Below are 26,914 nucleotides of genomic sequence, written 5' to 3' on the forward strand. Positions count from 1 at the left end.
ACTCTGAGAAGTGCAAGCCAAACAGAGAGGCCATGCATAGCTGCTCCGGTTGACAGCCCCAGCCAAGCTTCCAGCCGATGGCCAGCCTCAGCTGTCAGCCATGTGAATGTGCCATCTCGAAGGTCCAATTCAGTAGAACCTTCAGATGACTGCACCCAGCCACTAACTGAAGCTGTGTGAAAGACCCAGGCAATTACCACCTGGCTGACCCATTCGATCCATACAGATAATATGTTGTTGTTTTAAGCCGCTAGTTTTTTTTGTTTGTTTGTTTTTAAGCCACTAAATTTTGGAGTGGTTTGTACACTGCAATAGAAAACCAGAATAGATATGGAAGGAGAGAAAGGAGACAGGATCAAGGATGATATCTAGAATTCTGGTTTGAGCAGAAATAAAGATTAGGAGCAGGGCCGGGCATGGTGGCTCACACCTGTAATCCCAGCACTTTGGGAGGCTAAGGTGGGTGGATCGCTTGAGGCCAGGAGTTCAAGGCCAGCCTGGCCAACATGGTGAAACCCCGTCTCTACTAAAAATATAAAGATTAGGAGTCTGGTCTCGCTCTGGCGTCAGAGCCGCCATCGCTCGCTCCCTTCTCGGCGGCGGTACCTGCTCCAGGTGGCCCTGAGGACGTGCGGGCCAGGGGCGGCCCCGAAAGTAGGAAGCGGAGGGGAAGCAGGCCTAAGTGTCCGGCGGCGCACCTCGCGTCAAGAATCGGGAGGAGGAAGAGATCACGAGGATAGGCACAGGAGTAATGGAGTCTAAAGAGGAACTAGCGGCAAACAATCTCGACGGGAAAAATCCCCAACAAGAAAACGAAGGAGGGGAGCAGGTCCCCAAGTAGAATGTAGAAGAATCCCGCCATTCGGGAGAGGGTGAAGGGCAGAAGCCTGGAGGAAATATCAGACGGGGGCGAGTTAGGCGACTTGTCCTTAATTTTCCATGGGCCATACCTAACAGGCATAGTGGGCACAATGAAGCGAGAGATGATGTAGAAAGGTTTGTAGGGCAGATGATGGAAATCAAGAGAAAGACTAGGGAACAGCAGATAAGGCACTATATGCGCTTCCAAACTCCTGAACCTGACAACCATTATGACTTTTGCCTCATACCTTGAATCCTTAAGTTTTTCCTGAAGTTAAAAATGTGAACACTGCTTTACAAGCTTGTATTTTTGTGATTTACTTTTTCTGTAAGCCTTTTGGTGTTTCCACTTACCAGTTTCTAATGGAAATTAGAATTCTAATTGAATATTGTTTTGTCTCAGCCTAAAAGTTACTGTTAGCAGGGCAGCTTCACTCATTTTAGGAAAAATATTCTCTTCATAATATGAAATGCATAAAGCAGTTCCAAAAGCAGTCTGTATTCCATCATCTTCCTCTTTCATTCCAGTTGCTATTTTTTGTAAATATTATTTTTCCTTTACCTGGACTCAAAATCTCACTTGTCTTGAGAATATTTTCTTGTCTCTGACCAAGAAAGAACGATCATACCCATAATTCAGTGTCTGAATTTTAAGAATGTATGTTCTAGTGTTTTTCAGAGTGAGTCTACCATCTGTATAAAAACACCTTGGGGGCAGGGGGCATTTGAGAATGTGGGACCTATTGTCCAAACTCACAGAGTGGGGCTCCGGAATCTCCATTTTTAACAAACTCTCTAAGTAATTCTGATGTGTACCAAAATCAGTGCCGTTGATGTGTATGTATGTACCTATATACATTTGTGTGTATGTATAATGTGTCATAAGCATAAAAAATAAAGAAACAATATCAAGAAAAAAAAATATATATATATATATAAAGATTAGCTGGCTGTGGTAGCTGGCACCTGTAATCCCAGCTACTTGGGAGGCTGAGGCAGGAGAATCACTTGAACCTGGGAGGCAGAGGTTGGAGTGAGCCGAGATCATGCTACTGCACTCCAGCCTGGGTGACAAAAGGAAAACTCTGTCTCAAAAATAAATAAATAAAATAAAAAAATAAAGACTGGGAGCAGACAAACAGTTTGTAGGGGATGGTTGTGGGCGAATGATCATAAGCTAGGAATTAGATATTTTTGGAACTATGTTAAAATTCCTTTCTAGAGATCCCATTATGTTTCCTCTGCAGCATTAGCTATCCAGGTTTTACACAGGTTTATATTTTATAGGTCCTATCTCTAAGACTATTTAAAATATTAGTATTAATATCTCTTCCTAGAAGAAAAGTTGTACTTCTCCAAAGTATCAAGAGGAACTGGAGCCTGGCGTGGTGGCTCACACCTGTAACCACAGCAGTTAGGGACGCTGTGGCGAGCAGACTACTTGATCCCAAGAGTTCGAGACTAGTCTGGGCAACAAGGTGACACTCTATCTTTACGAGAAATACAAAAATTAGCTGGGCGTGGTGGCACATGCCTGTATTCCCAGCTACTTAGGAGGTGGAGGAAGGAGGATCACTTCAACCCGGGACGCTGAGGCTGCACAGAGCTCTGGTTGTGCCACTGCACTCCAGCTTGGGGAACACAGTGAGACCCCGTCTCTAAAAAAAAAAAGGGACTAATGCCCATTTCATCACATGCAGTCCTTGTTGATCTGGGGCTCAACTTCCAGGTCCCCTATTCATTTGTTAACTAGTTACTCATCCTTTACAGGGTGTCCAGGCTTAATATCCCTTTTCCTATGGCGTTTATATCCACTTTGCCAGGCAAACAACAAGAAAATAACTACCACTCTAATAAAAGCAGTGAGAGGAATAAGCAGGGTGAAGATACAGAATGATGGTGGAGGGGAAAGCTGAAACCTAAGGAAGTGAAAAAAGTAGCTGTGTGAAGGGGGAAGTGAGGGGTGGTAGCCATGGAACCAAGAATGCAAAGGCCCTCGGATGGTTAAAGGCTGGACCAGATTCTAGGAACTGAAACAGAAGCATGTTTGGGGTTTAATGATCAAGAAGCCAGGGGGCACTACGAGATAGAGTTGGAGAGATCTGCAGAGGCTGGACTGAGGGATTAGGTCATATTTAAGAATGCACAATTTTTTTTTTTTTTTTTTGAGATGGAGTCTTGCTTTTTCCCCCAAGCTGGAGTGCAGTGACACAATCTTGGCTCACTGCAACCTTCACCTCCTGGGTTCAAGTGATTCTCCTGCCTCAGACTCCTGAGTAGCTGGGATTATAGGCGCGAGCCACCACGCCTGGCTAATTTTGGTATTTTGATGTTTTCCACTCATCTTCACCAACCAACCTACTTCCCCTAAACCTAAGGTTTCACTCTAGCAGGAACTGCCATCTGTGGCATGAGATCCACTGAACCAATTAGTGGCTTTCAAGCCTCTTCACCTTAACTGGTATTTGTCATTTACAAGTTCCCTAGCAACTAGAATGGGTTGGGGTGGAAGATCAAAGAACAGGCACAGAATTTTCTTTTTTTGAGACAGGGCCTTGTTCTGTTCCCCAGGCTGGAGTGCAGTGGCATCATCATGACCTTCCGGGGCTCAAGTGATCCTCCCAGCTCTGCCTCCTGAGAAGCTGGAACTGCAGGCTCTTGCCATCATGTCCAGCTAATTTTTTTATAGAGACAGGGGTCTCAGTTTGTTGCTCAGGCTGTACAGCCCAGGTTGGTTTCGAACTCCTGGCCCCAAGTGATCCTCTCACCTCAGCTTCCCAAAGTGTTGGGATTACAGGTGTGAACCATCGTGCCCTGCCCAGGTAGAGAATTTTAGATTGCCTCAGTTCATTGAAGCTCAGACCAGGTTTGGTTGTCGTCCTTCTGTAGGGCAATAGGTCCTGTACTGAGAACTAAACTGAATGTAGGTGTAAGGAAGGGATCCTTATTAGCCTTAAATTCAATTCCCTTATCTCAGTGTTTTAGAGTTTCTCAGTAATTGAGTATTGATGAAATAGTCTTCATCTAAAACATGGTAACATAATTCAGCTGACATGCTTAAATTCCACTTCAACAGTCAGAGGCTGATGGCAATTATGAAAAAGGCTCGTTATTGCTAGTTGAAAAAAAATGGGTCAGTAGTCAGGAGTGGTGGCCTGTACTTCTGGTCCCTGCTACTCGGGAGACTGAGATGGGAGGATGGCTCATCACGGCTCACTGTAGCCTTGACCTTCCAGGGCTCAAGTGATCCTCCCAGCTCAGCCTCCTGAGTAGCTGGGACTGCGGGCTCGTGCCATTCACTTTATTGTGAGGCTGCAGTGAGCCATGATTGCACTGCTGCACTCCACCCTGGACGACAGAGCGAGATTGTCTCAGAAAAATTTTAAAAAAGAGTACTTCACTAATAGAGGTAGTATGACCCCCTGATGACTTGAAGACAGCGCAACAGACGGACCTTCTTTTTTTTTTTGAGACGGAGTTTCGCTCTTTTTACCCAGGCTGGAGTGCAATGGCGCGATCTCGGCTCACCGCAACCTCCGCCTCCTGGGTTCAGGCAATTCTCCTGCCTCAGCCTCCTGAGTAGCTGGGATTACAGGCACGCACCACCATGCCCAGCTGATTTTTTGTATTTTTAGTAGAGACGGGGTTTCACCATGTTGACCAGGATGGTCTCGATCTCTTGACCTAGTGATCCACCCGCCTCGGCCTCCCAAAGTGCTGGGATTACAGGCTTGAGCAGACGGACCTTCTTTAGTCATCATCTACTTAGCTAATAGAACAGTTACCCTCACTGCTGCATAATCAGTTGTATGGCCAACTTTGCACTAATTCCTTTGGTCACAAATATACACAATCAAATTAAGACAATGTAAATTTAAACTTTACTTTTGCTTTCTTCTCCCCTCCCCCACCAAAAGGTCCATGGTCCAATATTATATACCTTCTTTATGGGTGAAAAACATTGTGAAAAGTTGTTCCATTCTTTCCTCAATCTGAATCTGAATCAAATTTCAATCAATCTGAATGATTTCAATATGAGGAAGTTCGGTCTATCAAGGCATGCTCTAAATAGCTGTCATAGAGAAGTACTTGAGTTCTTGAATACCAAATCTTCATTGTTTGCTGACTATGCAGATTTATCACGTGCTGAAAAAACAGGTTTTCCAACTGTCAAAGCCTTTGGGAAATTCACCTGCCTAGGCTTTCGTGGGGTCTGCCTCTTGGAGCTGAGAACACAACTTCTGTTACACCTGTGTTCTCACTGAAGCTAGAGATCCCTAAGATCATTCTAGAAAAAGGGAAGAACGGGTAGAAGGCAAGCAAGGAACAGTTTCTTAGGGCCTAAACTTTGCATACAATGACCAGCTACGACATTCACAGCGGCTTTAAGTTACAGTCCTCGGTAGGTGCAGATCGGCTTCCCAATGAAACCTGGCCTTCACTCTCATCTAAGGGTTACTTTTTCAAAAGAAGCCGCTTTTCCTCCTCCCAATTTCCGAAGGCACCCGCCCGGCAATCCACCAAACAGGGAGGACACAGGGCGGGAAACAGGCCACGTGTGATTTCCGAACTCTTTCCGGCGGGCTCCGGCCCCGGCGAACCCAGCCCCGCAGAGGAACCACGGCCGCCACCCCCGAAAGGCGGCCTGGCCCGCGTTCCTCGCCCACGTGGCCACCGCACGCGCCCGCTCAAAGTTCCAGGGCGGCGGTCCAGCTCTGGGACCTTGGACCGTGCGAGCTCCCGCCCCGACGGCGGGAGTCAGGAGCGTGGTGGCCGGGACCAGTCCCCGCCCGCTGTTCCGTCACCTCCGCCCCAGCCCGCGCGCCGCGTCCCAGACCACCGTGGCAGAAGCCGCACGGAGAACCGGAAGCCAAAATGGTGACGCTCCACCCGTTTCCTCTCGCGAGAGGCGGGGAAGGAAAAAGTTGAGCGAGAGACAGGCACGTAGCCAGTGAGAGTGCCGGGAGTGCCTGATTGGCGGCCCTCGCGGCGCCTGCAGGCCACGCCCCGGCTGCGGAGGCTCAGTCACCGCCTTCCCCTCCCGCTCCCTCCACTCCCTGCTCGGTTCTTCTCTTCCCGTCTGAGGTGGTGGCTGGTCTTCCTTCGTTGCCAGCTCCATTTTCCTCTGCTGTCTCTTCCCTTTTCCCTCGCTCCCGAGAGCGCCTCCCAGCCTCGTAGAGTGGTCTCGGAGCCCCTGCGCCTTCTCCTTTCTCGGGTCCTGCGTCCGCGCCTGCCCCGCCATGAATGAGGAGTACGACGTGATCGTGCTGGGCACTGGCCTGACGGTGGGCGCCGGGGCTGAGGGGCCAGGGCGGGCGCACCCCTGTCTCCTGCACGGCCCGCGGGTCGCAGGTCCTCGGGGGTCTCGTTCTGCCGTCAGCCGTAGTTTTCCTGACGGGAGTCGTGGGTGGGGGCACGGGCAGCTTGGGGGCGCCCCGCGTTCCGGGGCGAGCGGGCGGATCCCAGTGTGAGGGGCAGGCGGGGAAATGGAGGCGCGGGCCGCGAGGCTCGGGCGCGGGGTAACGGCCGAGCCCGGAGGCTGCGCTCGCTCCCTGCGGAAGCGGAGGAGAGGGAGAAACCCGCCCGGGCCGAGGCTCCGGCGCCCTGCTTTGGGCGGGTGACCTCTCGCGGTTGGAAACGAGCACCCGAGGCGGAGGGGACGGTACAGGCCTCGCGGTTTCCTACTCCGCCTCGGCCGCTGCCCCGGGTCAGTCTGTCTGCCAAAGCCGAGCACGGGATTTCGCGACAAGTCTTGGATAATCACTGATTCGGAACTGCCAGGGATTGACAACTTATATTTTTGGAGAAAACGCAGAAATAGTCTTTTAATCCTTCCCGCTCCCCCCCCCCATAAGAAATATCACTGAATCCTTCTAGCTACCCTCCCTTGCACTTACTGAGCATCTGTAGAATTGAAATTGAGTTTTTTCAAAACTTATCTATCAAATACTTTCGCACCTGACCTTCGCCGCCTTTTCCTTTTGTTTGGTGGGTTTCCTGCCTCCTTTGTCTCTTCTGGACTCTCTTCCCTAACAACTGGATTGGTGATGGATTGCTAGAGGCCAAGTTCTCTGTACTCCGAAGCTTTCTATAGGGAGTTGGAAGATAATAACATGAAGAATGCATTGTGATATATGAATGCAAGGTGTACCTAATAACGTGGTATATTGATTTTCCTGGTTATCTGTCTGCTTAGAGAACTTTAGGTAATTTGCAGATAATGCAGGCAGGTGCTGTAGTTTGCGTTTTTTTTTTTTTTTTTTTTTTTTATGAAGACTTCATCTTGCAAAGGAATTCAATTTGAAAAAAATATTTTAACAAAATTTTGGGGGAAATTTGAAATTCTGACTTGGGGCTGCTTGATCATAATTAAGATGAATACTGATGTGAATCTTGTTTATCCTATGTACTCTGACCTCAAATTCCTGAGTCATTTAATGTAGATTTACCCTTCAAATTTTTTGAAATTTATTATAATCTCTCAGGATCAAACTAATGTTTTCCTCCCACAGGTAACATCCCAAATAACAATTTTCGATGTCTCTAGGCAAGAGAAAACCTTTGAACTTTTATTTGGCAGTTTTTTAAGGAAATGTTTGTTAATAATTATAATGGTGTTTTTCTGGGCTGTCATTTTTCCGTTTATAGTTATATGCAAATATTAGAGGTTATTCATTCCGAATACTTTGTTTGACCAGTCCAGGAATAAGCCTTGGAGAAGCTGGAAGACTGTTGGACGGCTAAATGAATAGGCCCTACCCATTGCAGGTTTTGTGTGTGTGTGGTGTGTGTTTTTTAAGTGCCTAATTGGGATTCCAGGCTGAGCTTAGTAGTTTGTGGTGGATTTTGCCGGTTGGAATGGGTAGCGTTGCTGCCAGCATGTTGTAAGAGCCAGTTAGTTCCACCGTTTTTCTATGGTGGTTGTTGGTCTTTGAGATTTGCTCACAAATGAGGTCAGTTGAGCATGGACAAGTGAATGCAAATCCACCATCATGCGGGCTTCCACAAGCCTCGTTCACATCACTTTGTATCAAAGATGGTGAAACAGTCTTTTTATATAACAAGTTAAGATAATGCACTTTTTAAAAATTTTCATTTGAATTGTGAACTCTTTGATGAATGATGGATGAATACTTAACTAGAAATCAGACCCATTTCTGCTGTTATTTTGTGGCTGTGATAACTTTAATCTCTGAGCCTTCCTAAATTTTCTGAGATGTTCTTTGATACATCAATAATGTGATTCAAATTACATTATTAACATCATTGATAGGAGTAATGATGACAGGATGATTTTGATAATGAGAAATCTTATATCCTTATTTTTAGTGATACCAGGAATTAGATGACTAAAAACTAGAAGAAGAGAAAACCAAAGTTAGAACTCAGGTTAGAATTAACTTTTGAGTGCCTGGAGTTAATTTTCTCCAAATTTACTTTATATTTAGTGCCTGAGATTGAAGAACCTAAAAAAAGGCAGGTACTTTAAGTGCTAGAAACTTGTTACTTTTAAAGAAGTGAAGAAAGTGCTGGAGTTTTTGTGTTGCTTAGTGCTGTGATTGTATCAGTTGTTAAGTCCAAGCTCACAATCGCAAATGTTGATGGTAATGCTAATAAAGAAGATACAAAATGATTTGGTATAAGGGACTAAAATCTTCATTCTGTGTGTAAAAGAAATGGAATATTCCACGCACTTGAATTTTCTAAGGAATTAAGGGTTATCTCTAACGAGCCACAGCTTTTGGATAATGCCTTTCTAAATGCTGTCACAACTTTTTTTTTTTAACTAAAACAATTTACTCGATAACTTAAGATTTCACATCATGAAGATTAATGATTGTGTTAAGCTGTAACATGGTGAAGTTGTGAAGACTCCATCAGGTTGGTAGGAACTTTTGCTCCCTTTCCTCTCAGGCTGCTCTGCTTTTTGAGCTATTCAGTTTACGCTCCAAATTTTTTTCCCCTCTTTCTCACTGTTAGGCTGACAACATTCACTTTTCTCTGCTTTCAGCATGTGTAGGCAGCTTCTCACCACATAATTTGCACATAATTTACTAAGGGCTTGGAAATAAATTCACAAGTCTTGTTAGACATAGATTAAAAAAAAAAGTTTCATAGCTATTTGTGCTTCTCAGAGGGTTCTTTTATTCCGTTTTTTTGTTCTACACAGTAAGGATTTATCAATAGAAATATTTAATTTAGTGATATTTACCCAGATGATTCTCAGCATTATATGTTTAAAAACTTGCTTTACGCCGGGCGCGGTGGCTCACGCCTGTAATCCCAGCACTTTGGGAGGCCGAGGCGGGTGGATCACGAGGTCAAGAGATCGAGACCATCCTGGTCAACATGGTGAAACCCCGTCTCTACTAAAAATACAAAAATTCACCTGGGCATGGTGGCGTGTGCCTGTAATCGCAGCTACTCAGGAGGCTGAGGCAGGAGAATTGCCTGAACCCAGGAGGCGGAGGTTGCGGTGAGCCGAGATCGCGCCATTGCACTCCAGCCTGGGCAACAAGGGCGAAACTCCGTCTCAAAAAAAAATAAAAATAAAAATAAAAACTTGCTTTACATCCCAGATACTTTTCCCCATTTCTCTTTATCAAAATTTTGTGATATCAGATTCAGAGAGGAGGTTTTGTACTTGATTTTAAAATTCCAAACTGTAATTCAGATTGCCTCTTGGATTTGCTTAATCTTAGATTTGCTTTTTGAGAGTTCTTGGTTATGGTGGTGTAAGAGTTCTGTAGACAAAGGACTTTCTATTCACAACAGTAGTGATCGTAGGATCAATATTTACAAATGCACTAGGGAGCTATGTTGTAGGCAGTTTAAACCAGTCTTAAGCTTCCTGGCCAAAATAAAATCAAGTGAAATTAGACATTTTAGCATGTAGGGATGACAATAGTGTGACATTGGGTTTTTTTTTTTTTTTTTTTTTTTTTGAGACGGAGTTCCGCTCATGTTACCCAGGCTGGAGTGCAGTGGCGCGATCTCGGCTCACCGCAACCTCCGCCTCCTGGGTTCAGGCAATTCTCTGCCTCAGCCTCCTGAGTAGCTGGGATTACAGGCACGTGCCACCATGCCCAGCTGATTTTTTGTAGTTTTAGTAGAGACGGGGTTTCACCATGTTGACCAGGATGGTCTCGATCTCTTGACCTCGTGATCCACCCGCCTCGGCCTCCCAAAGTACTGGGATTACAGGCTTGAGCCACCGCGCCCGGCGACATTGGGTTTTAAAGGCCACTGGTAGATGTTCACATGTGTGATACGCTGCAGTTACCTCTGTCTTCCCTCCCATGGTACCTGATTGGAGAGTTACTGGAGTACTAGTTTCAGTTATTTAAGCTTCCAGTGACTATTGTGATCAGTTATGGGCAGTAAAAAGGTAAACACAGAATCTGTCTATAAGTAGCTTGCTCTCATGTTGGGAGTAGTATAACTAATAAGAATTAGTATGAGAAAGTACCAAGTCCCTTAAGAGGTACATTGATGAGAATTCAGACAGGGAATCAGGAAAACCTTCATAAAATAGGAGATATTTAGCTGGCTTTAACAAAATATTGGCAAGCTTTGAATGGAGGAATGATTTTAGGCAGAGGGCAGTGTAAGTCAGTGCTAAGTCAAGGATTTTGTAGGGAATGGGGAGTCGTTTATTTTGTTTGAAATAGAAGGTTTGGAGAGGCATAATAGAGTTAGAAAGAAGGCATACAACAATGTGAAATATTCTGGGCTAAGAAATGTGAAAATTATCTTCAAGGCAGTGAGAGGGGACTTTGAGCCGGAAAGTGATATAATTAGCCACACTTCAAGAGAAGGTATCCTTTGACAGTTTTTAATGAGATGCACTGGAGGGGCAGAGTCATTTAAAGAAACATTCTGCATAAAACAAATGGGCATTTTTATTATGTTGTTGCTGTAAGAAACACCATTGAAATGAACTGATTTTTATTTTTATCTTATTTTATTTTTTTTTTTGAGACGGAGTTTCGCTCTTGTTACCCAGGCTGGAGTGCAATGGCGCGATCTTGGCTCACCGCAACCTCCGCCTCCTGGGTTCAGGCAATTCTCCTGCCTCAGCCTCCTGAGTAGCTGGGATTACAGGCACGCGCCACCATGCCCAGCTAATTTTTTGTATTTTTAGTAGAGACAGGGTTTCACCATGTTGACCAGGATGGTCTCGATCTCTTGACCTCATGATCCACCCGCCTCAGCCTCCCAAAGTGCTGGGATTACAGGCTTGAGTCACCGCGCCTGGCGATTTTTATTTTTTTGAGACAGCCTGTCACCCAGGCTGGAGTGCAGTGGTGCGGTCTTGGCTCACTGCAACCTCCACCTCCCAGGTTTAAGCAGCTCTCATGCCTCAGCCTGCCTAGTAACTAACAGGTGCCTGCCACCACACCCAGGTAATTTTTGTATTTTTAGTAAAGACGAGGTTTCACCATGTTGACCAGGCTGGTCTCAAGCTCCTGACCTCAGGTGATCCACCCGCGTCAGCCTCCCAAAGTGCTGAGATTACAGATGTGAGCCACCGCACCTAAGCCAAAATGAACTGATTTAAAATTTTTCTTGTTAATGCATTTTCTCATATTTCTAGGTAAGTAGCTTTGAGAAGGCACTTTAATATTAATTATTAGATACTTTGTACTCCTGATCACATTTGTGTGTGTGTATATATTTGATAGTTTTTTTTTTTTTTGTAACAGAACTTTATTTTTGAGACAAGAGCGCTCTGTTACCCAGGCTAGAGTGCAGTGGCGCAGTCTCTGAGCCTGGTTCAAGTAGTCCTCCTGCCTCAGCCTCCCAAGTAGCTGGGATTACAGGCACTCAGCACTATGCCCAGCTAATTTTTTTGTGTTTTTAGTAGAGACGGGGTTTCACCATGTTGGCCAGGCTGGTACTGAACTCCTGACCTCAAGTGATTTGCCTACCTCAGCCTCCCAAAGTGCTGGGATTACACGCAAGAGCCACCGCACCTGACCCATACAGAACTTTAAAATGCAGTAGGATTTGATAGGGTATAGAGGGGGTTTTTTTTGTTTGTTTTTGAGACAGGGTCTCAATCTTTCCAGGCTGGAGTGCAGTTGTGTGATCATCGTTCACTGTAGCCTCAAGCTTCCAGGCTCAAGTGATCCTCCCACCTCAGCCTCCGAAGTTAGCTGGGACTACAGGAGGCGTGTAGTTTTTGTATCTTTTGTAGAGATGGGGTTCTGTTTCCTTCCAAGTCTTAAGTTGCTTTGTAATTGGGGATGGGGAGTGGGCATTAATTTTTTTAGCATACTATTTAGTATTACTGGCCATGGAAACACCATATAGGTATAACAATTCATATTTAGAAATTCTATTCAGCCTCTTCAGGTGTTTTGTCTATTATATTTGGGTGTTTTCCAAGTGAGTTATTCTGTTTTCGATTATTGCAACTCTGGTATTATGTGTAGGATGCTGAAGGAAGAGAATGTCAGTATTGCTGATGGATGGTTCCGTCCCCCAGCCCCACATCCACATATCTACACATCCTAGCACTTTGGTGCAATTAAATAATAAAAACCGGCCGGGCATGGTGTCTCATGCCTGTAATCCTAGCATTTCGGGAGGCCAAGGTGGGCAGATCACCTGAGGTCAGGGGTTCGAGACCAGCTTGACCAACATGGTAAAACCCTGTCTCTATTGAAAATACAAAAATCAGCTGGATGTGGTGGCATGCGCCTGTAGCAACTTGGGAGGCAAAGTCAAAAAAATAAAAAAGGAAATAAAAAATTAAAAACCATTTTGGCTGGTTACCTCCTTTTATGTCGGAGAACATCAAGTGCCAGGTGGCTGGCAGATGCTAGTCATACAGACCTTGGATTCTGAAGATGGTTTTAGAGTCTTAGTGATTTTGGTTGTGAATGTGTATTCTTACCCTGCTTAGGTCATTTGTAGGTGAGTTTATAGTTAGATGTGGAGTCCTCTTACCTGTAACATTTAAAACTCATATGTTGGTGAATATTCATTTACATACAAGTTTCCTGGTGAAAGTTATCAGTATTCTTGATGTACATGATAGATGTACCAGCTTTTCTAGAGTGAAAAAGAGAAGCTTAGTTTCTATGGCTTTGATGCGCTTTGCTTATGAATGTTGCGTATTCACCAGATAGGTTGTAGTAGACTTTAATTTTGAGCTGTTAATTTGGGAAAATAATAAAGTTTAAGATCATTAATCTGTGCCCAGATATGATTGATAAGTTTTATCAATGAATTAATGACCTCACCTCATGTTTTAAAACAAAGTTTAGAATATTATGTTTGTGTTATTACATATTTTACTCTTTTAGCAGTGTAGAAGCAATCTTTTATAATAGTTGGGTATAGAGTGGGCCTGCAGATTTTTTATTAGTTTTGGTTAGCTCATGTCATATTTGCTCCAGGTGGTACCTTTGAAGGTAATTACTGTCAGCTCTTTGGACTCAGCCATGTCTTTGAATTACTGGACCCTTTATTTTAGGCCTCAGTGCTTGCTTTATGGCTGTGGTCCAGTGGGTCATGCTTAGTGCAAAAGGTTATATGTAGAAGCTGTGGATCACTCTAATTTGCTTGCTGAGATTTTGCTTTCAAAAGTTGAACCCTGACAGGTCACGGTGGCTCACGCCTGTAATACCAGCACTTTGGGAGGCCGAGGTGAGTGGATCACAAGGTCAAGAGATGGAGACCATCCTGGCCAACATGGTGAAACCCCGTCTCTACTAAAAATACAAAAATTAGCTGGGTGTGGTGGCGTGAGCCTGTAGTCCCAGCTACTCGGGAGGCTGAGGCAGGAGAATTGCTTGAACCCGGGAGGCGGAGGTTACAGTGAGCCAAGATTGTGCCACTGTACTCCAGCCTGGTGCCTGGCGACAGAGCGAGACTGTCTCAAAAAAAGAAAAAAAAAAAGTTGAACCCTGCAGTCTACTTTGTCAGCTGAGTGTTACTGTTTGTTCTTCCTCTGTTGTGTCATAACTTATTTTTAAGACAGTGTTTTATTCTCATGTGGAACTGTATGCTAGTGCTGCTTTAGTTTTTTTCCCCCCAAAAGTAAATTGTTTTAGTCAGTATTAGGGTTTATTTCTGTAGTTGTAGAATACCTTCATTTCCATTTATGAAGACATAATTAGGAAAGTGAAAAGACAAGCCACAGAATGGAAGAAGATAATTGCAGTACATGTAGCTAATAAAGGAGTTATATATATCCATAGTATGTAAAGTACTTTTATAAAGAAGGGAGAAAAAGAAAAGCCATTTAAACAATGGAGGAAGGTTTTCAATAGCCACTTAACAAAAGTGCTTTATCACTTAGACTGATCATCAGTATACAGTTTTTTATTTTCTTTTGTAGAGATGGGGTCTCACTATGTTGCCTAGGCTGGTGTTGAACTCATTGGCTCAAGCGATTCTCCCACCTTGGCCTCCCAAAGTGCTGGGATTATAGGTGTGAGGCACCACGTCCAGTCCCTAATTATTAATATACTATTTAAACTTATTTGTCATCAGGAAATGCAAATTAAATCACTTTCTTTTTTTTGGGAGATGGAGTCTGCTGCCAGGCTGGAGTGCATTGGTGTGATCTTGGCTCACTGCAACCTCTGCCTCGGGTTCAAGCTATTCCTCTGCCTCAGCCTCCCCAGTAACTGGGACTACAGGCACACACCACCATACCTGGCTAATTTTTTGTATTTTAGTATAGACTGGGTTTAACCATGTTGGCCAGGTTGGTCTGGATCCTCCTGACCTTGTGATCTGCTGGCCTTGGCCTCCCAAAGTGCTGGGATTACAGGTGTGAGTCACTGGGCCCCTTAAATCACTTCTTAACTTGAATGGCTAAAATTAAAAAGGCAACAGTATAAGTAGTCAAGGATTTGAAACAATGGGGACTTTGACCCACTGCTGACAAAAGTGTAAGTTGGTACAACCATTTTGGAAAGCTGTTTGGTAATATCTGTTGAAATTGAATATATTCATGCTCTTCTTGATATGTAACAGAATGCACACTTAAAAGATACATATGAAAATGTTGACAGAGCATTATTTGTAACAGTAAAAAACTGGAAACTATCCAAATATCCACCAAGAGTAGAATGGAGAAGTAAATTGTGGTATATTCATTCAATGGAATCCTCTACAGCTTTGTTACGTGAAGTGCGATCCATAGATCAGTTGCATCTGCAACACCTGAGAATTTACCAGAAATACGGAATTTTAGGCCCCAACCCAGATACTACACAGAATCAGAATCTACAATTTAACAGCATCTCCAGGTTATTTTTATATAATAAAACTTGCAAACACAGCTTTAGTAATTCTCGAAATTGGTCCTGGACCAGCATCATCACTAACACCTCATCATCAGTGGTGGCTGATACCTGTAACCCCAGCACTTTGGGAGGACATGGTGGGAGGATTGCTTAGGCAAAGGTTGCTTTGCAAGGCCAACGCTGGGCAACATAGTGAGATCACCATCTCTACAAAAAAATTAAAAAGTTAGGCAGGTGTAGTGGCACACACCTGTAGTCCCAGCGAATCGGGAGGCTGAGGTGAGAGGATCTGTTGAGCCTGGAGGTTGAGGCTGCAGTGAGCCATGATCACATCACTTACACTCTAGGCTGGGCAACAGAGTGAGACCCTGTCTGCCCCTGCCCCATCTCTCTCTCTTTTTTTTTTTCATATTACACTTTTTTTTTTTTTAATAATTGTTTTTCTTTCTTTCTTTCTTTTTTTTTTTTTTTTTTTAAGAGATGGGGTTTCACCATGATGGCCAGGGTGGTCGTGAACTCCTGGCCCCAAGTGATCCAACCACCTTGGCCTCCCAAAGTGCTGGGATTACAGGCATCAGCCACACTGCCTGGCCCGTATTACACCTTGTTTTAAATTTTTTAATTTAAAAATTTTTCTTTTTTAAAGACAGGGTTTCGACAGGTTTCTTGAACTCCTGACCTCAGGTGATCTGCCCACCTCAGCCTCCCAAAGTGCTGGGATTACAGGCGTGAGCCACCACGCCTGGCTTTACACCTTATTTTAAGAGCAAATTCTCAGTCCCAACCTTAGTCCTACTAACTAAGAAGCTCTGGAGATGGGGCCTAGCTATCTGTGTGTTTTTTTTTTTTTTTTTTTTTCAAGCCCTCCAGCTGATGTATATAAACCTGAAGTTTGAGATTCTGCTTATAATTTACATTTCTAACAATTTGACAGGTGGTGCCAAGTGAGGACCCACACTGAGAAGCCTGCTTGCAGGGTTAGGTGTACTCTCTGGAAAGGTCCAGAGAGCAAATATTTTAGGTGCTGTAGACTTTCTGGTCTCTGTCACAGCTGCCCAACTCTGCTGTGGTACTAGGAGAACAGCCATAAACAGTATGTACATGAACAGATATGAGTATTTGCCAATAAAACTTTACAGAAATAGTCTTCAGGCTGGATTTGGCTGATGGCCTTTGGGGATTTCTGCTCTATAGCAATGAGAATAAATAGACCACACACAAAACTTGAAAGAATTTTGAAACATTGCATAATGTCAGATGCAGAAAATAAATACACATGATTCCATTTTTTTTTTTTTTTTTTTTTGAGACGGAGTTTCGCTCTTATTACCCAGGCTGGAGTGCAATGGCGCGATCTCGGCTCACCGCAACCTCCGTCTCCTGGGTTCAGGCAGTTCTCCTGCCTCAGCCCCCTGAGTCGCTGGGATTACAGGCACGCGCCACCATGCCCAGCTAATTTTTTTCTGTATTTTTAGTAGAGACGGGGTTTCACCATGTTGACCAGGATGGTCTCGATCTCTTGACCTCGTGATCCACCCGCCTCGGCCTCCCAAAGTGCTGGGATTACAGGCTTGAGCCACCGCGCCCGGCCCCATGATTCCATTTTTATGGAGTTCAGAAGCAGGCAGAACAAATCTTTGTTTTTTTTTGTTTTTTTTTTAAGATGGTCCAGGCTAGTCTTGAACTCCTGACCTCAGGTGATCCACCCACCTTAGCCTCCCAAAGTGCTAGGATTACAGGCGTGAGCCACCGCGCCCTGCCATCCAAATCTTTGTTATTAGAAATTATGAGAGTGAAAAAACAAAACGAAAAACAAAAAAGAAATTATGAGAGTGCTGGGGGATGGTGGTGGTTATGATTGGAGTAGGGCATGAGGGCCTTCTGGAGTGCTTAGAATGGTTTGTTTCTTGAGCCAAAGAAAAGATGATTCAGGCCAGGTATAGTGGCTCATGCCTGTAATCCCAGTACTTTGGGAGGCCGAGGTGGGTGGATCACAAGGTCAGGAGTTCAAGACCACCCTGGCCAACATGGTGAAAGCCCATCTCTACTAAAAATACAAAAATTAGCCAGGCATGGTGGTGCCTGCCTATAATCCTAGCTACTCAGGAGGCTGAGACAGGAGAATCACTTGAACCCGGGAGGCAAAGGTTGCAGCGAGCTGGGATCGCGCCACTGCACTTCAGTGTGGACGACAGGTTAGGGTTAGGGTCAAAAAAAGAAAAATTAGGCCGGGCGCGGTGGCTCAAGCCTGTAATCCCAGCACTTTGGGAGGCTGAGGCGGGTGGATCACAAGGTCAAGAGATCGAGACCATCCTGGTCAACAGTGGTGAAACCCCGTCTCTACTAAAAATACAAAAAATTAGCTGGGCATGGTGGCGTGTGCCTGTAATCCCAGAGACTCAGGAGGCTGGGGCAGGAGAATTGCCTGAACCCAGGAGGCGGAGGTTGCGGTGAGCCGAGATCGCGCCATTGCACTCCAGCCTGGGTAAGAAGAGCGAAACTCTGTCTCAAAAAAAAAAAAAAGAAAAAAAAAAGAAAAATTACACTTCTGTAGTAAGATTTGAACCTCATGGTAAGTAAGTTAAAACATTTAAAAGTGAAATGAGTATATACATTATGGAAGAAAACTTGAAATTTGTGCAAATTTTAAATATCAGGGTTTCAGAGTCAAATAGACTTCTAGAGAATAAGATTGTTTTTTGACATCTAGGGTCCTTTGGATAAATCTGAGAAACATTAAGGATTGATAAAGATACATGGAATTTTCTTTGTCTCTTTAAGAAATAAAACACTGATTACCTTTTTGAGTGATTATAGGCCCCATCCTTGTATTTTTTCACATTAATTCCATTCTTTAGTGTTCTTTAATGTTTTCCTTCTTCGTAATTTGTTTTGTCTTAGTGTATCCGTGCTTGCTTTATCTTTTTCCTGAGAGTGGTCGTTTATACTTTTCTGTTGATTGTAATTTATTGGTGGTTATCCTGGATGCTTTGCTTAGGGCTCTAGTTTTCAAAGCTTTTAGTCTTCAGGATCTGTTTACATTCTAAAAAAATTAAGGACCTTGAAGAGCTTTTGTTACAAGGGTTGTAGCTATTGATATTGATCATATTAGAAATGGAGGAATAAATAATTCACTGACAAATAATAAACCCATTATATGTTAACATGTATAACAATTTTAAATGTACATGCACTTTTTTTTGTTATTGAGATAGGATCTTACTTTGTCTCCCAGGCTGAAGTGCAGTGGCCTGATCACAGCTCACTGCACCCTCGACCTCATGGGTTCAAGCAGTCCTCACCTCTCAGCCTCTTGAGTAGCTAGGACTACAGGCGCTCGCCACCACGCCCAGCTAATTTTTGTATTTTTTGCAGAGATAGGGTTTTGCCATGTTGCCTGGACTGGTCTCCAACTCCTGGGCTTAAACCATCTGCCAGAGTATATTTTCTTCCTTTCTTTCTTTCTTTTTCTTTTTTTTTTTCTTTGAGATGAATATTTGGTTTTGCTGCCGCTAGGTTGGAGTGCAATGGCAAGGTCTTGGCTCACCGCAGCCTCCACATTCTAGGCTCAACTGATTCTCCTGCCTCAGCCTCCTGAGTAGCTGGGATTACAGGCACCCACTACCACATCCGGCTAATTTTTTGTAGTTTTAGTAGCGATGGGGTCTTGAACTGCTGACATAAGGTGATCTGACCACCCCTGCCTCCCAGAGTGCTGGGATTTACAGGCATGAGTAACTGCACCTGGCCAAGTTTTCTGTAATTCTAATTTTCATTTAAAATTTGACTTTTTGTTATTGGCAACAAATATGTCAGTTATTTTCCTTTATGTTATTCTTTGAGAAAATGTCAAACACCTAAATCTGAATAACTGTAGTTTGTTGGTCAGTTCTTTCAAATAAAAATGATTATTCATAAAAAAGTGGCTAGCTCAGCTTACAGATGAGTGGCATGGAAGGTTTTACCTGAGCCAAAGTGCTATTTCCCATTTTGTCACACAGAATATTTAAAAGATGATTATTGAAGGTTGTATGTTTAATGAATTTATTTATTTATTTTTTTTGTGACTCAGCCTTGCTCTGTCACCCAGGCTGGAGTGCAGTGGTGTAGTCTCAGCTCACGGCAGCCTCCGCCTCCTGGGTTCAAGCGATTCTGCCTCAGCCTCCTGAGTAGCTGAAATTATAGACATGCACCACCATGCCTGGCTAATTTTTGTGTAGAGGCAGGGCTTGACCACTTTGCCCAGGCTGATCTGAAACTCCTGGGCTCAAGCGATCCACGCGCCTTGGCCTCCCAATGTGCTGGGCTTGCAGGCGTGAGCCACCATGCCTGGCCAGTAAAGTTACTTTTTAATGCTTTTATCAAGGAAATTCTTAAGTGAATGCCTGGTGATGAAGAATGTAATGACTTCTAGTATAGTTTAGAGCCCTGTCATATTTGTTTTATTCACCATCGATTTTACATCTTGAGTGGAAATATCAACAGTGTTTAAAAAGGTGAGTAGGCTGGGTGCCATGGCTCACACCTGTAATCCCAGCATTTTGGGAGGCAGAGGCAGGAGAATCACCTGAGGTCAGAAGTTCAAGACCAGCCTGGCCTGTGTGGTGAAACCCTGTGTCTACTAAAAATACAAAAAATTAGCTGGGCGTGGTGGTGGGCGCCCGTAATCTCAACTACTCGGGAGGCTGAGGTAGGAGAATCGCTTGAACCTGGGAGGTGGAGGTTGCAGTGAGCTGAGATTACGCCATTGCACTCCAGCCTGGGCAACGAGTGAAACTCTGTCTCAAAAAAAATAAATAAATATAAAAAGGTGACTAATATCTTAGTGTTGTTATGAAAACAGTTTTAATTTTGGGACGCACAGGGCCCGCAGGCCACACTTGGACCCCTGGTTTCTTAAGGGCTTTTTCCATAAATTAAGTCACATGTTGCATGAATGTTAAGTATAATTAACAGAATGTGTAATGGTGGACTTTAAAAAAAAAATCTGTTTTAAACATGCTGCAGAACTTTTCAAGATACTATGCTTTTTCTATAGGAATGTATCCTGTCTGGTATAATGTCAGTGAATGGCAAGAAAGTTCTTCATATGGATCGAAACCCTTACTATGGAGGAGAGAGTGCATCTATAACACCACTGGAAGATGTAAGTATTAGTCAATTTCTTCTTTTTTAATTTTTAATTTTTTTTTAAAGAGGGGGTTTCACCATGATGGCCAGGCTGGTCTTGAACTCCTGACCTCAGGTGACCCACCCACCTCGGCCTCCCAAAGTGCTGCGATTGCAGGTGTGAGCCACCGCGTCCAGCGGTATTAGTCAATTTCATAACACCTTTCACATTTTGTGAATATTTTACTTGTGAATCTCTTCCTTATTCCTTAGAGATGGTCTTAATTTTGTTTTATTAAATAGAATATCTGGAGCACTATTTTTCAGGAGCTTCTAGTTTGAAGCTCATAGAAATCTACATTTTAACTTTCGTTGCTATACGGAGCAGTTATTTCTTCTCTCAGAGTTAACAGAGTATAGTCTAGAAAGGGAGGGTAGAGGATCGCCTGATGTGCCAGTGCTTTCCTTGTGGTTTGTATTCTCTCAGTTAAAGAATTTTTTTTTTTTTTTTAAATCTCCATTTGTCAGATTACAAAATAGTCTCTCTGGGGTTAAAATCTGAGATGGGTTGTAAACCTAAGTTATGTGACTACAAAGCTTAGTTCCTTTTGTTATACTGCTCTGTTTCCTACTTTTTTTGAACATGGACACATAGAGCATTTCCACAGTGTGTTTACTATATTTATTGATTTGTTTCTGTGTGTGAGGTTTGTTAACCACCCACATGTATGGATATGACCTGTACTGTGTTTTACGGGAAATAGATCTCATCAGTGACTTTAAGCAGTGACATATTAGACTTAATACTTATGAAAAAGGATTTTTTTCTGTATTCAGTAATACAGAAAAGTTTAAAGAATAATACAATGTGGCCGGGCATGGTGGTTCACTGAACGCCTGTAATCCCAGCACTTTGCGACGCTGAGGCAGGCAGATCAAGAGGTCAAGAGATCAAGACCATCCTGGCCAACATAGTGAAACCCTGTCTGTATTAAAAATTAAAAAATTAGCTGGGCGTGGTGGTGCGCGCCTGTAGTCCTAACTACTCGGGAGGCTGAGGCAGGAGAATCACTTGAAGCCAGGAGACAGAGGTTGCAGTGAGCCAGCCGATTGCACTCCAGTCTGGTGACAAAGCCAGACTCTGTCTCAAAAAGACAACAAAAAGAATACAATGTATAAAAAAAATCTTCGGAGTTCAGCAGTTAATGTTTTCTGTATTTTTTTCTTTTTCTTTTTTTTATTTTTTTTTATTTTTGTTTTTGTTTTCTGTATTTTTTTCATGTCTCTTTTCTTGTTACTGGTTTTGATTCATTGAAAGTAGTAAGACATCATGAGACTTGAGGAAAATATTTCAGCATTCATCTGCTAAGAATAGCATTCTCCTCCATAAGCGTAATACCGTTGTCATATCCAGGACAATATTCAGGTTTCCCAGTGATCCCAATAATTTCTTACATAGCTGTTTAGTACTGTCTTTTGTTTTTTCTTTCTTTCTTTTTTTTTTTTTTTAAAGCTAGAGTTGCTAGGATTACAGGCCTAAGCCACCGAGCCTGGCCTTCTTTTGTTTTTTAAACCAGGATTGATAAAGTTTCAATGTCACCGTCACATTTGCTATGATTTTCTCTTTATTTATTTATTTATTTTTGAGACAGAATCTTACTGTGCCGCCGAGGCTGGAGTGCAGTGGCACGATCTTGGCTCACTGTAGCGTCTGCCTTCTAGGTTTAGGTAATTATTCTGCCTCAGCTTCTTGAGAAGCCGGGATTACAGGCATGCACCACCATGCCTAGCTAATTTTTGTATTTTTAGTAGAGATGGTGTTCCACCATGATGGCCAGCCTGGTCTGGAACCCCTGACCTCATGTGATCTACCCATCTTGGCCTCCCAAAGTGCTGGGATTACAGGTGTGAGCCACCACACCTGACCGCTTTATTCTTTGTTGTTGTTGTTGTTTGTTTTTAAGAGATAGAGTCTTGCTCTGTTGCCCAGGCTGAAGTTTATTGGTGCGATTGTAGCTTGCCATAGCCTTGAACTCCTGGGCTCAAGAGACCCTCCTGCATCAGCCTTCTAAGTAGCAGGGATAAAGATGCATACCACCTGCCTGGCTAATTTCATTTTATTTTTGTAGAGATGGGGTCTCTCTTTGTTGCCCAAGCTGGTCTCACACTCCTGGCCTCAAGTGTCCTCTCACTCTGGCCTCCCAAAGTGTTGGGATTATAGGTGAGAGCCACACTGCTTGGGTACCTCTTTATTCTCTTAATTTACAAGTCTCCCCACAATTTTTTTTTCTTTTCCTTATTTTTTTTGGCGGGGATGGAATCTTGCTCTGTTGCCCGGGGTGGAGTGTAGTGGTGCAGTCTTGGTTCACTGCAACCACCACCTCCTGGATTCAAGTGTTTCTCGTGCCTCAGCCTCCTAAGTAGCTGGGATTACAGGTGTGGACCGCCACGCATAGCTAATTTTTAAAATATTTTTAGTAGAGATGGGGTTTCGCCTTGTTGGCCATGCTGGTCTTGAACTCCTGGCCTCAAGTGATCTGCCCACCTTGGCCTTCCAAAGTGCTGAGGTTACAAGTGTAAGCCTCTGTGCCTGGCCTAGTATATTTCTTAGCTGATCTTCAATACGACGAGTAAGATTTCTTTTCCGTTTTTTCTTCCCAGATATATTCGAAGAGTTGGGAATTTTTTGAGGCAGAGTCTTTCTCTGTCACCCAGGCTGCAGTCCAGTGGCACGATCCTGGCCCACTGCAACCCCCACTTCCTGGGCTCAAATGATTCTCATGCCTCAGCCTCCTGAGTAGCTGGGACTACAGGCATGCACTACCATGCCTGGCTAATTTTTTGTATTTTTAGTAGGGGTGGGGTTTCACCATGTTGGTCAGTCTTGAACACCTGGCCTAAGGTGATCTACCTGCCTCTGCCTCCCATAGTGCTGGGATTACAGGCATGAGCCACTGTGCCCAGCCAGAATTTTTATTGAATAAATATCTACCAGTTGTCTTATTCTGTTCTATCTTAGCAGGATTCATGAGCTCGAGTGACTGATCTCAACTTTAAACTACAAGCTTTTTAAAATCTGAGCTTCATTTTAATTCATGTGAATTATAAATTGAGTATTCTTAACACAAAACATCATAAAAGGAAAAAGGACATTTTTGGAGGGGATGGATTTGATTGGTACCTTGTGATGTTATGGGTGTACCCTATGTTCAGACTCACCAAAATGTATGCAGGAAATAGGCAGTTTTTTATGTCTCAGTTACACTTAGTAAAGTTCAAAAATTATAAGTTAACGAACAAACTTTAATGGTCTTTTTTGATAAGGAAGAATCTAAAGTTTATTTTGGATTCCTTACATAATACGAAAGCAAAATTAAACCTTTGATAGCTTTTTATTTGGGAGAGAATGAATTTAAATGATTTCTGTTTGTCAATGACACACTAGTTCTGCATATATTGCCTGACAAAAAGTCTTGTTTTATTTATTTATTTATTTTTTGAGATGGAGTCTTGCTTTGTCACTCAGGCTGGAGTACAGTGGTGCCATCTTGGCCCACTGCAAGGTCCACCTCCCAGGTTCACGTGATTCTCCTGCCTCAGCCTCTGGAGTAGCTGGGATTACAGCACATGCCACCACACCTAGCCAGGTTTTTTTTTTTTGTTTTTTTTGTTTTTTTTTTTTTTGAGATGGAGTCTTGTTCTCTTGCAAGACTGGAGTGCAGTGGCACGATGGCTCACTGCAACCTCTGCCTCCTGGGTTCAAGTGATTCTCCTGCCTCAGCCTCCCAAGTAGCTGGGATTACAGGCGTCTGCCACTGCACCTGGCTAATTTTTGTATTTTTGGTAGAGATGGGGTTTTACCATCTTGGCCAGGCTACTCTTGAACTCCTGACCTCATAATCTACCTGCCTCTGCCTTCCAAAGTGCTGGGATTACAGGTGTCAGCCACTGTACCTAGCCAATTTTTGTATTTTTAGTAGAGGTGGGGTTTCACCATGTTGGCCAGGATGGTCTTAAACTCCTGACCTCAAGGGATCCACTCGCCTTGGCCTTCTAAAGTGTTGGGATTATAGGCATGAGCCACTGCATCTGGCCTTCTTTTATATTTTCTGCTAGTGAAAAACAAAACTCACTCTGCCATAGTTGTTTATTTTAACATTTATGAGTTTAGTAATTAATTTACATATGTATTGCAACCTTGCTAAAAATTTTATCTAATAGAAGATGAAATGCCTTCATATTTTACTAGCGTAGTGGTATTACTATACTAAAAGCACTTAATAAAATATATGTACATATTGTAATAAAAATGAAATGTTGCTGCATTATGGGTATTTTTGTCTTTGCTTTTAGTTATACAAAAGATTTAAAATACCAGGATCACCACCAGAGTCAATGGGGAGAGGAAGAGACTGGAATGTTGACTTGATTCCCAAGTTCCTTATGGCTAATGGTAAAGAATTCTAACTTAAATTTATGACAGTACTTTGATTGCAATTTGAATGCCAAAACTTAACTTTTGACAGAGAGTACTATTTTGGATATGAAGAACTGGATTTTGTTGAATGGAACATCATGGTGAGTAACGTAGTCTATTAGATGTCTAAAGTCAGTTAGGAAAGGATGGAAGGCGTTGTGACGTATTGGTAATTGGTTCTGGAGAAACAAATGATGCTGTGGCATACCTACCAAGATTGTAAGCCTTTGGCACAGACTTACATGTTGATGCTTCTATGACAGTCTTAGATAACTGGGCCTTTACAAACAGCATTATTTTAATATTTTTCTAGTCTGTAGGCTTTTAAAATTATATTTTCACTTTTTTTTTATTTTAGAGGAGATGTTTTTTTTTTTTTTGAAATGGAGTGTTGTTCTGTCACCTAAGCAGGAGTGCAGTACAGTGGCATGATCTTGGGTCACTACAGCTTCCGCCTCCTGGGTTCAGGCGATTCTCCTGCCTCAGCCTCCCAAGTAGCTGGGATTACAGGTGTGTGCCACCATGCCTGACTAATTTTTGTACTTTCAGTAGAGATGGGGTTTTACCATGTCGGCCAGGCTGGTCTCCGACTCCTGACCTCAAGTGATGTACCCGCCTCAACCTCCCAAAGTGCTGGGATTACAGGCTAAGTATTTTTTTAAATTGCTGTAATATTAGTACTTTTTTCTGAGGTGACATTGAAGAAATAAATTTTTGGTTATAGGTCTGTTTGTGTCATATGAAATAAAGCATCTACTACCCTTTTTTCTTTCTTAAGTTTATATTCGTTTGTTTGTTTTTATTATTTTAATTTTAGACACAGGAGTTGCACTGTGTTACTCAGGCTGGAGTGTCATGATACAATCATAGCTCACTGCAGCCTTGACCTCCTAGGCTCAAGCGATCTTCTCACTTCAGTGTCCTGATTAACTGGGTGTCCCACCACACCTGGCTAATTTTTTTTTGTGTTATGGTAGAGATGAGGTCTCACTGTGTTGTGTGGGTTGGTCTTGGACTCTTGGGCTCAAACAGTCTTCCCTCCTTGGCATCCCAAAGTGCTGGGATTACAGGTATGAGCCACATGTGCCTGGCCAATAATACTCTAATTCTGAACCTCATACCTCTAATAAATTTTTTATGGCTTTTGCAAAACAAAGTTGATAGAATTATTAACCTTTAAGTTGTAACATTAAGAAAAAACCGGGCTGGGCGTCGTGGCTCACGCCTATAATCCCAGCACTTTGGGGAGGCCAAGGCGGGTGGATTGTGAAGTCAGGTGTCCGAGACCAGCCTGACCAACGTGGTAAAACCCCATCTCTATTAAAAGCACAAAAATTAGCTGGGTGTAGTGGTGTGCACCTGTAATCCCAGCTACTCAGGAGGCTGAGGCAGGAGAATCTCTTGAACCTGGGAGGCGGTTTGCAGTGAGCCAAGATTATGCCACTGCACTCTAGCCTGGGCAACAGAGCCAGACTTCGTCTCAAAAAAAAAAAAGAATAAACCTATGTATTCCACCTTTAGTAGGAAGAAAACAACTAAAACTTGTAATGTGCAGTGTGATAAGTATGAATTTTGGTTGTCCCATTTAAAATACAGCTTTGGAGATTAATTTGGGCCAGGTGCAGTGGCTCATGCCTGTAATCCCAGCATTTTGGGAGGCCAAGGTGGGTGGATTGTTTGAGCTCAGGAGTTTGAGGTCAGCCAGGGCAACATGGCAAGGCCCAATCTCTACAAAACAGTACCAAAAAAATTAGCCAGGTGTGGTGGTGCCAGGTACTTGGGAGTGTCAGGCCGGAGGATTGCATGAGCCCAGAAGGCTGAGGTTGCAGTGAGCTTGTGGTAGCACTGCTGCACAGTAGCCTGGGCAACAGAGGGACACTCTGTCTCAAAAAAATAATTATTTCATTGGAGTATTGAACATTGTTGGGAAAAATTTGAGAAGCTGTTAGTAATAGTAAATGTTCTTTATAGTTTATAGACAAGTTATAGTTTTAATTATATGACTTTTCAGGTCAGCTGGTTAAGATGCTGCTTTATACAGAGGTAACTCGCTATCTGGATTTTAAAGTGACTGAAGGAAGCTTTGTCTATAAGGGTGGAAAAATCTACAAGGTTCCTTCCACTGAAGCAGAAGCCCTGGCATCTAGTAAGTAGTTTTGTTTTCTCACCATGAGATTTTATACTGGAAAAGTGTCTTAGG

The 26,914-nt window shown here is 43.2% G+C and overlaps 1 protein-coding gene and 1 pseudogene across 3 annotated transcripts in view; both read left to right on the forward strand.

Moving 5' to 3' along the window:
• Positions 1–547: 547 nt before the first annotated feature.
• LOC116536439 lies at positions 548–1,474 on the forward strand (annotated as a pseudogene). The gene has a single exon (XR_004262632.1). The product of XR_004262632.1 is annotated as a protein BEX4-like (transcript).
• Positions 1,475–5,819: 4,345 nt separating this feature from the next.
• Positions 5,820–26,914, forward strand: part of GDI2 (GDP dissociation inhibitor 2) — a 47,089-nt gene continuing 25,994 nt past the window's right edge. For both annotated transcript variants that reach the window (XR_004262631.1, XM_032258215.1), the window contains exons 1-4: positions 5,820–6,146; positions 20,167–20,274; positions 24,591–24,690; positions 26,726–26,860. Coding sequence is in view for 1 of the 2 variants with exons in the window: in XM_032258215.1 (XP_032114106.1) it covers positions 6,102–6,146; positions 20,167–20,274; positions 24,591–24,690; positions 26,726–26,860 (388 nt within the window). In the remaining variant the exon portion in view is untranslated. The remainder of the gene's footprint in view (positions 6,147–20,166; positions 20,275–24,590; positions 24,691–26,725; positions 26,861–26,914) is intronic.

This window comes from Sapajus apella, unplaced genomic scaffold (genome assembly GCF_009761245.1).
Source record: "Sapajus apella isolate SASKATOON/1434 unplaced genomic scaffold, GSC_monkey_1.0 scaffold100, whole genome shotgun sequence".
NCBI classification, from domain to species: Eukaryota; Metazoa; Chordata; class Mammalia; order Primates; family Cebidae; genus Sapajus; species Sapajus apella.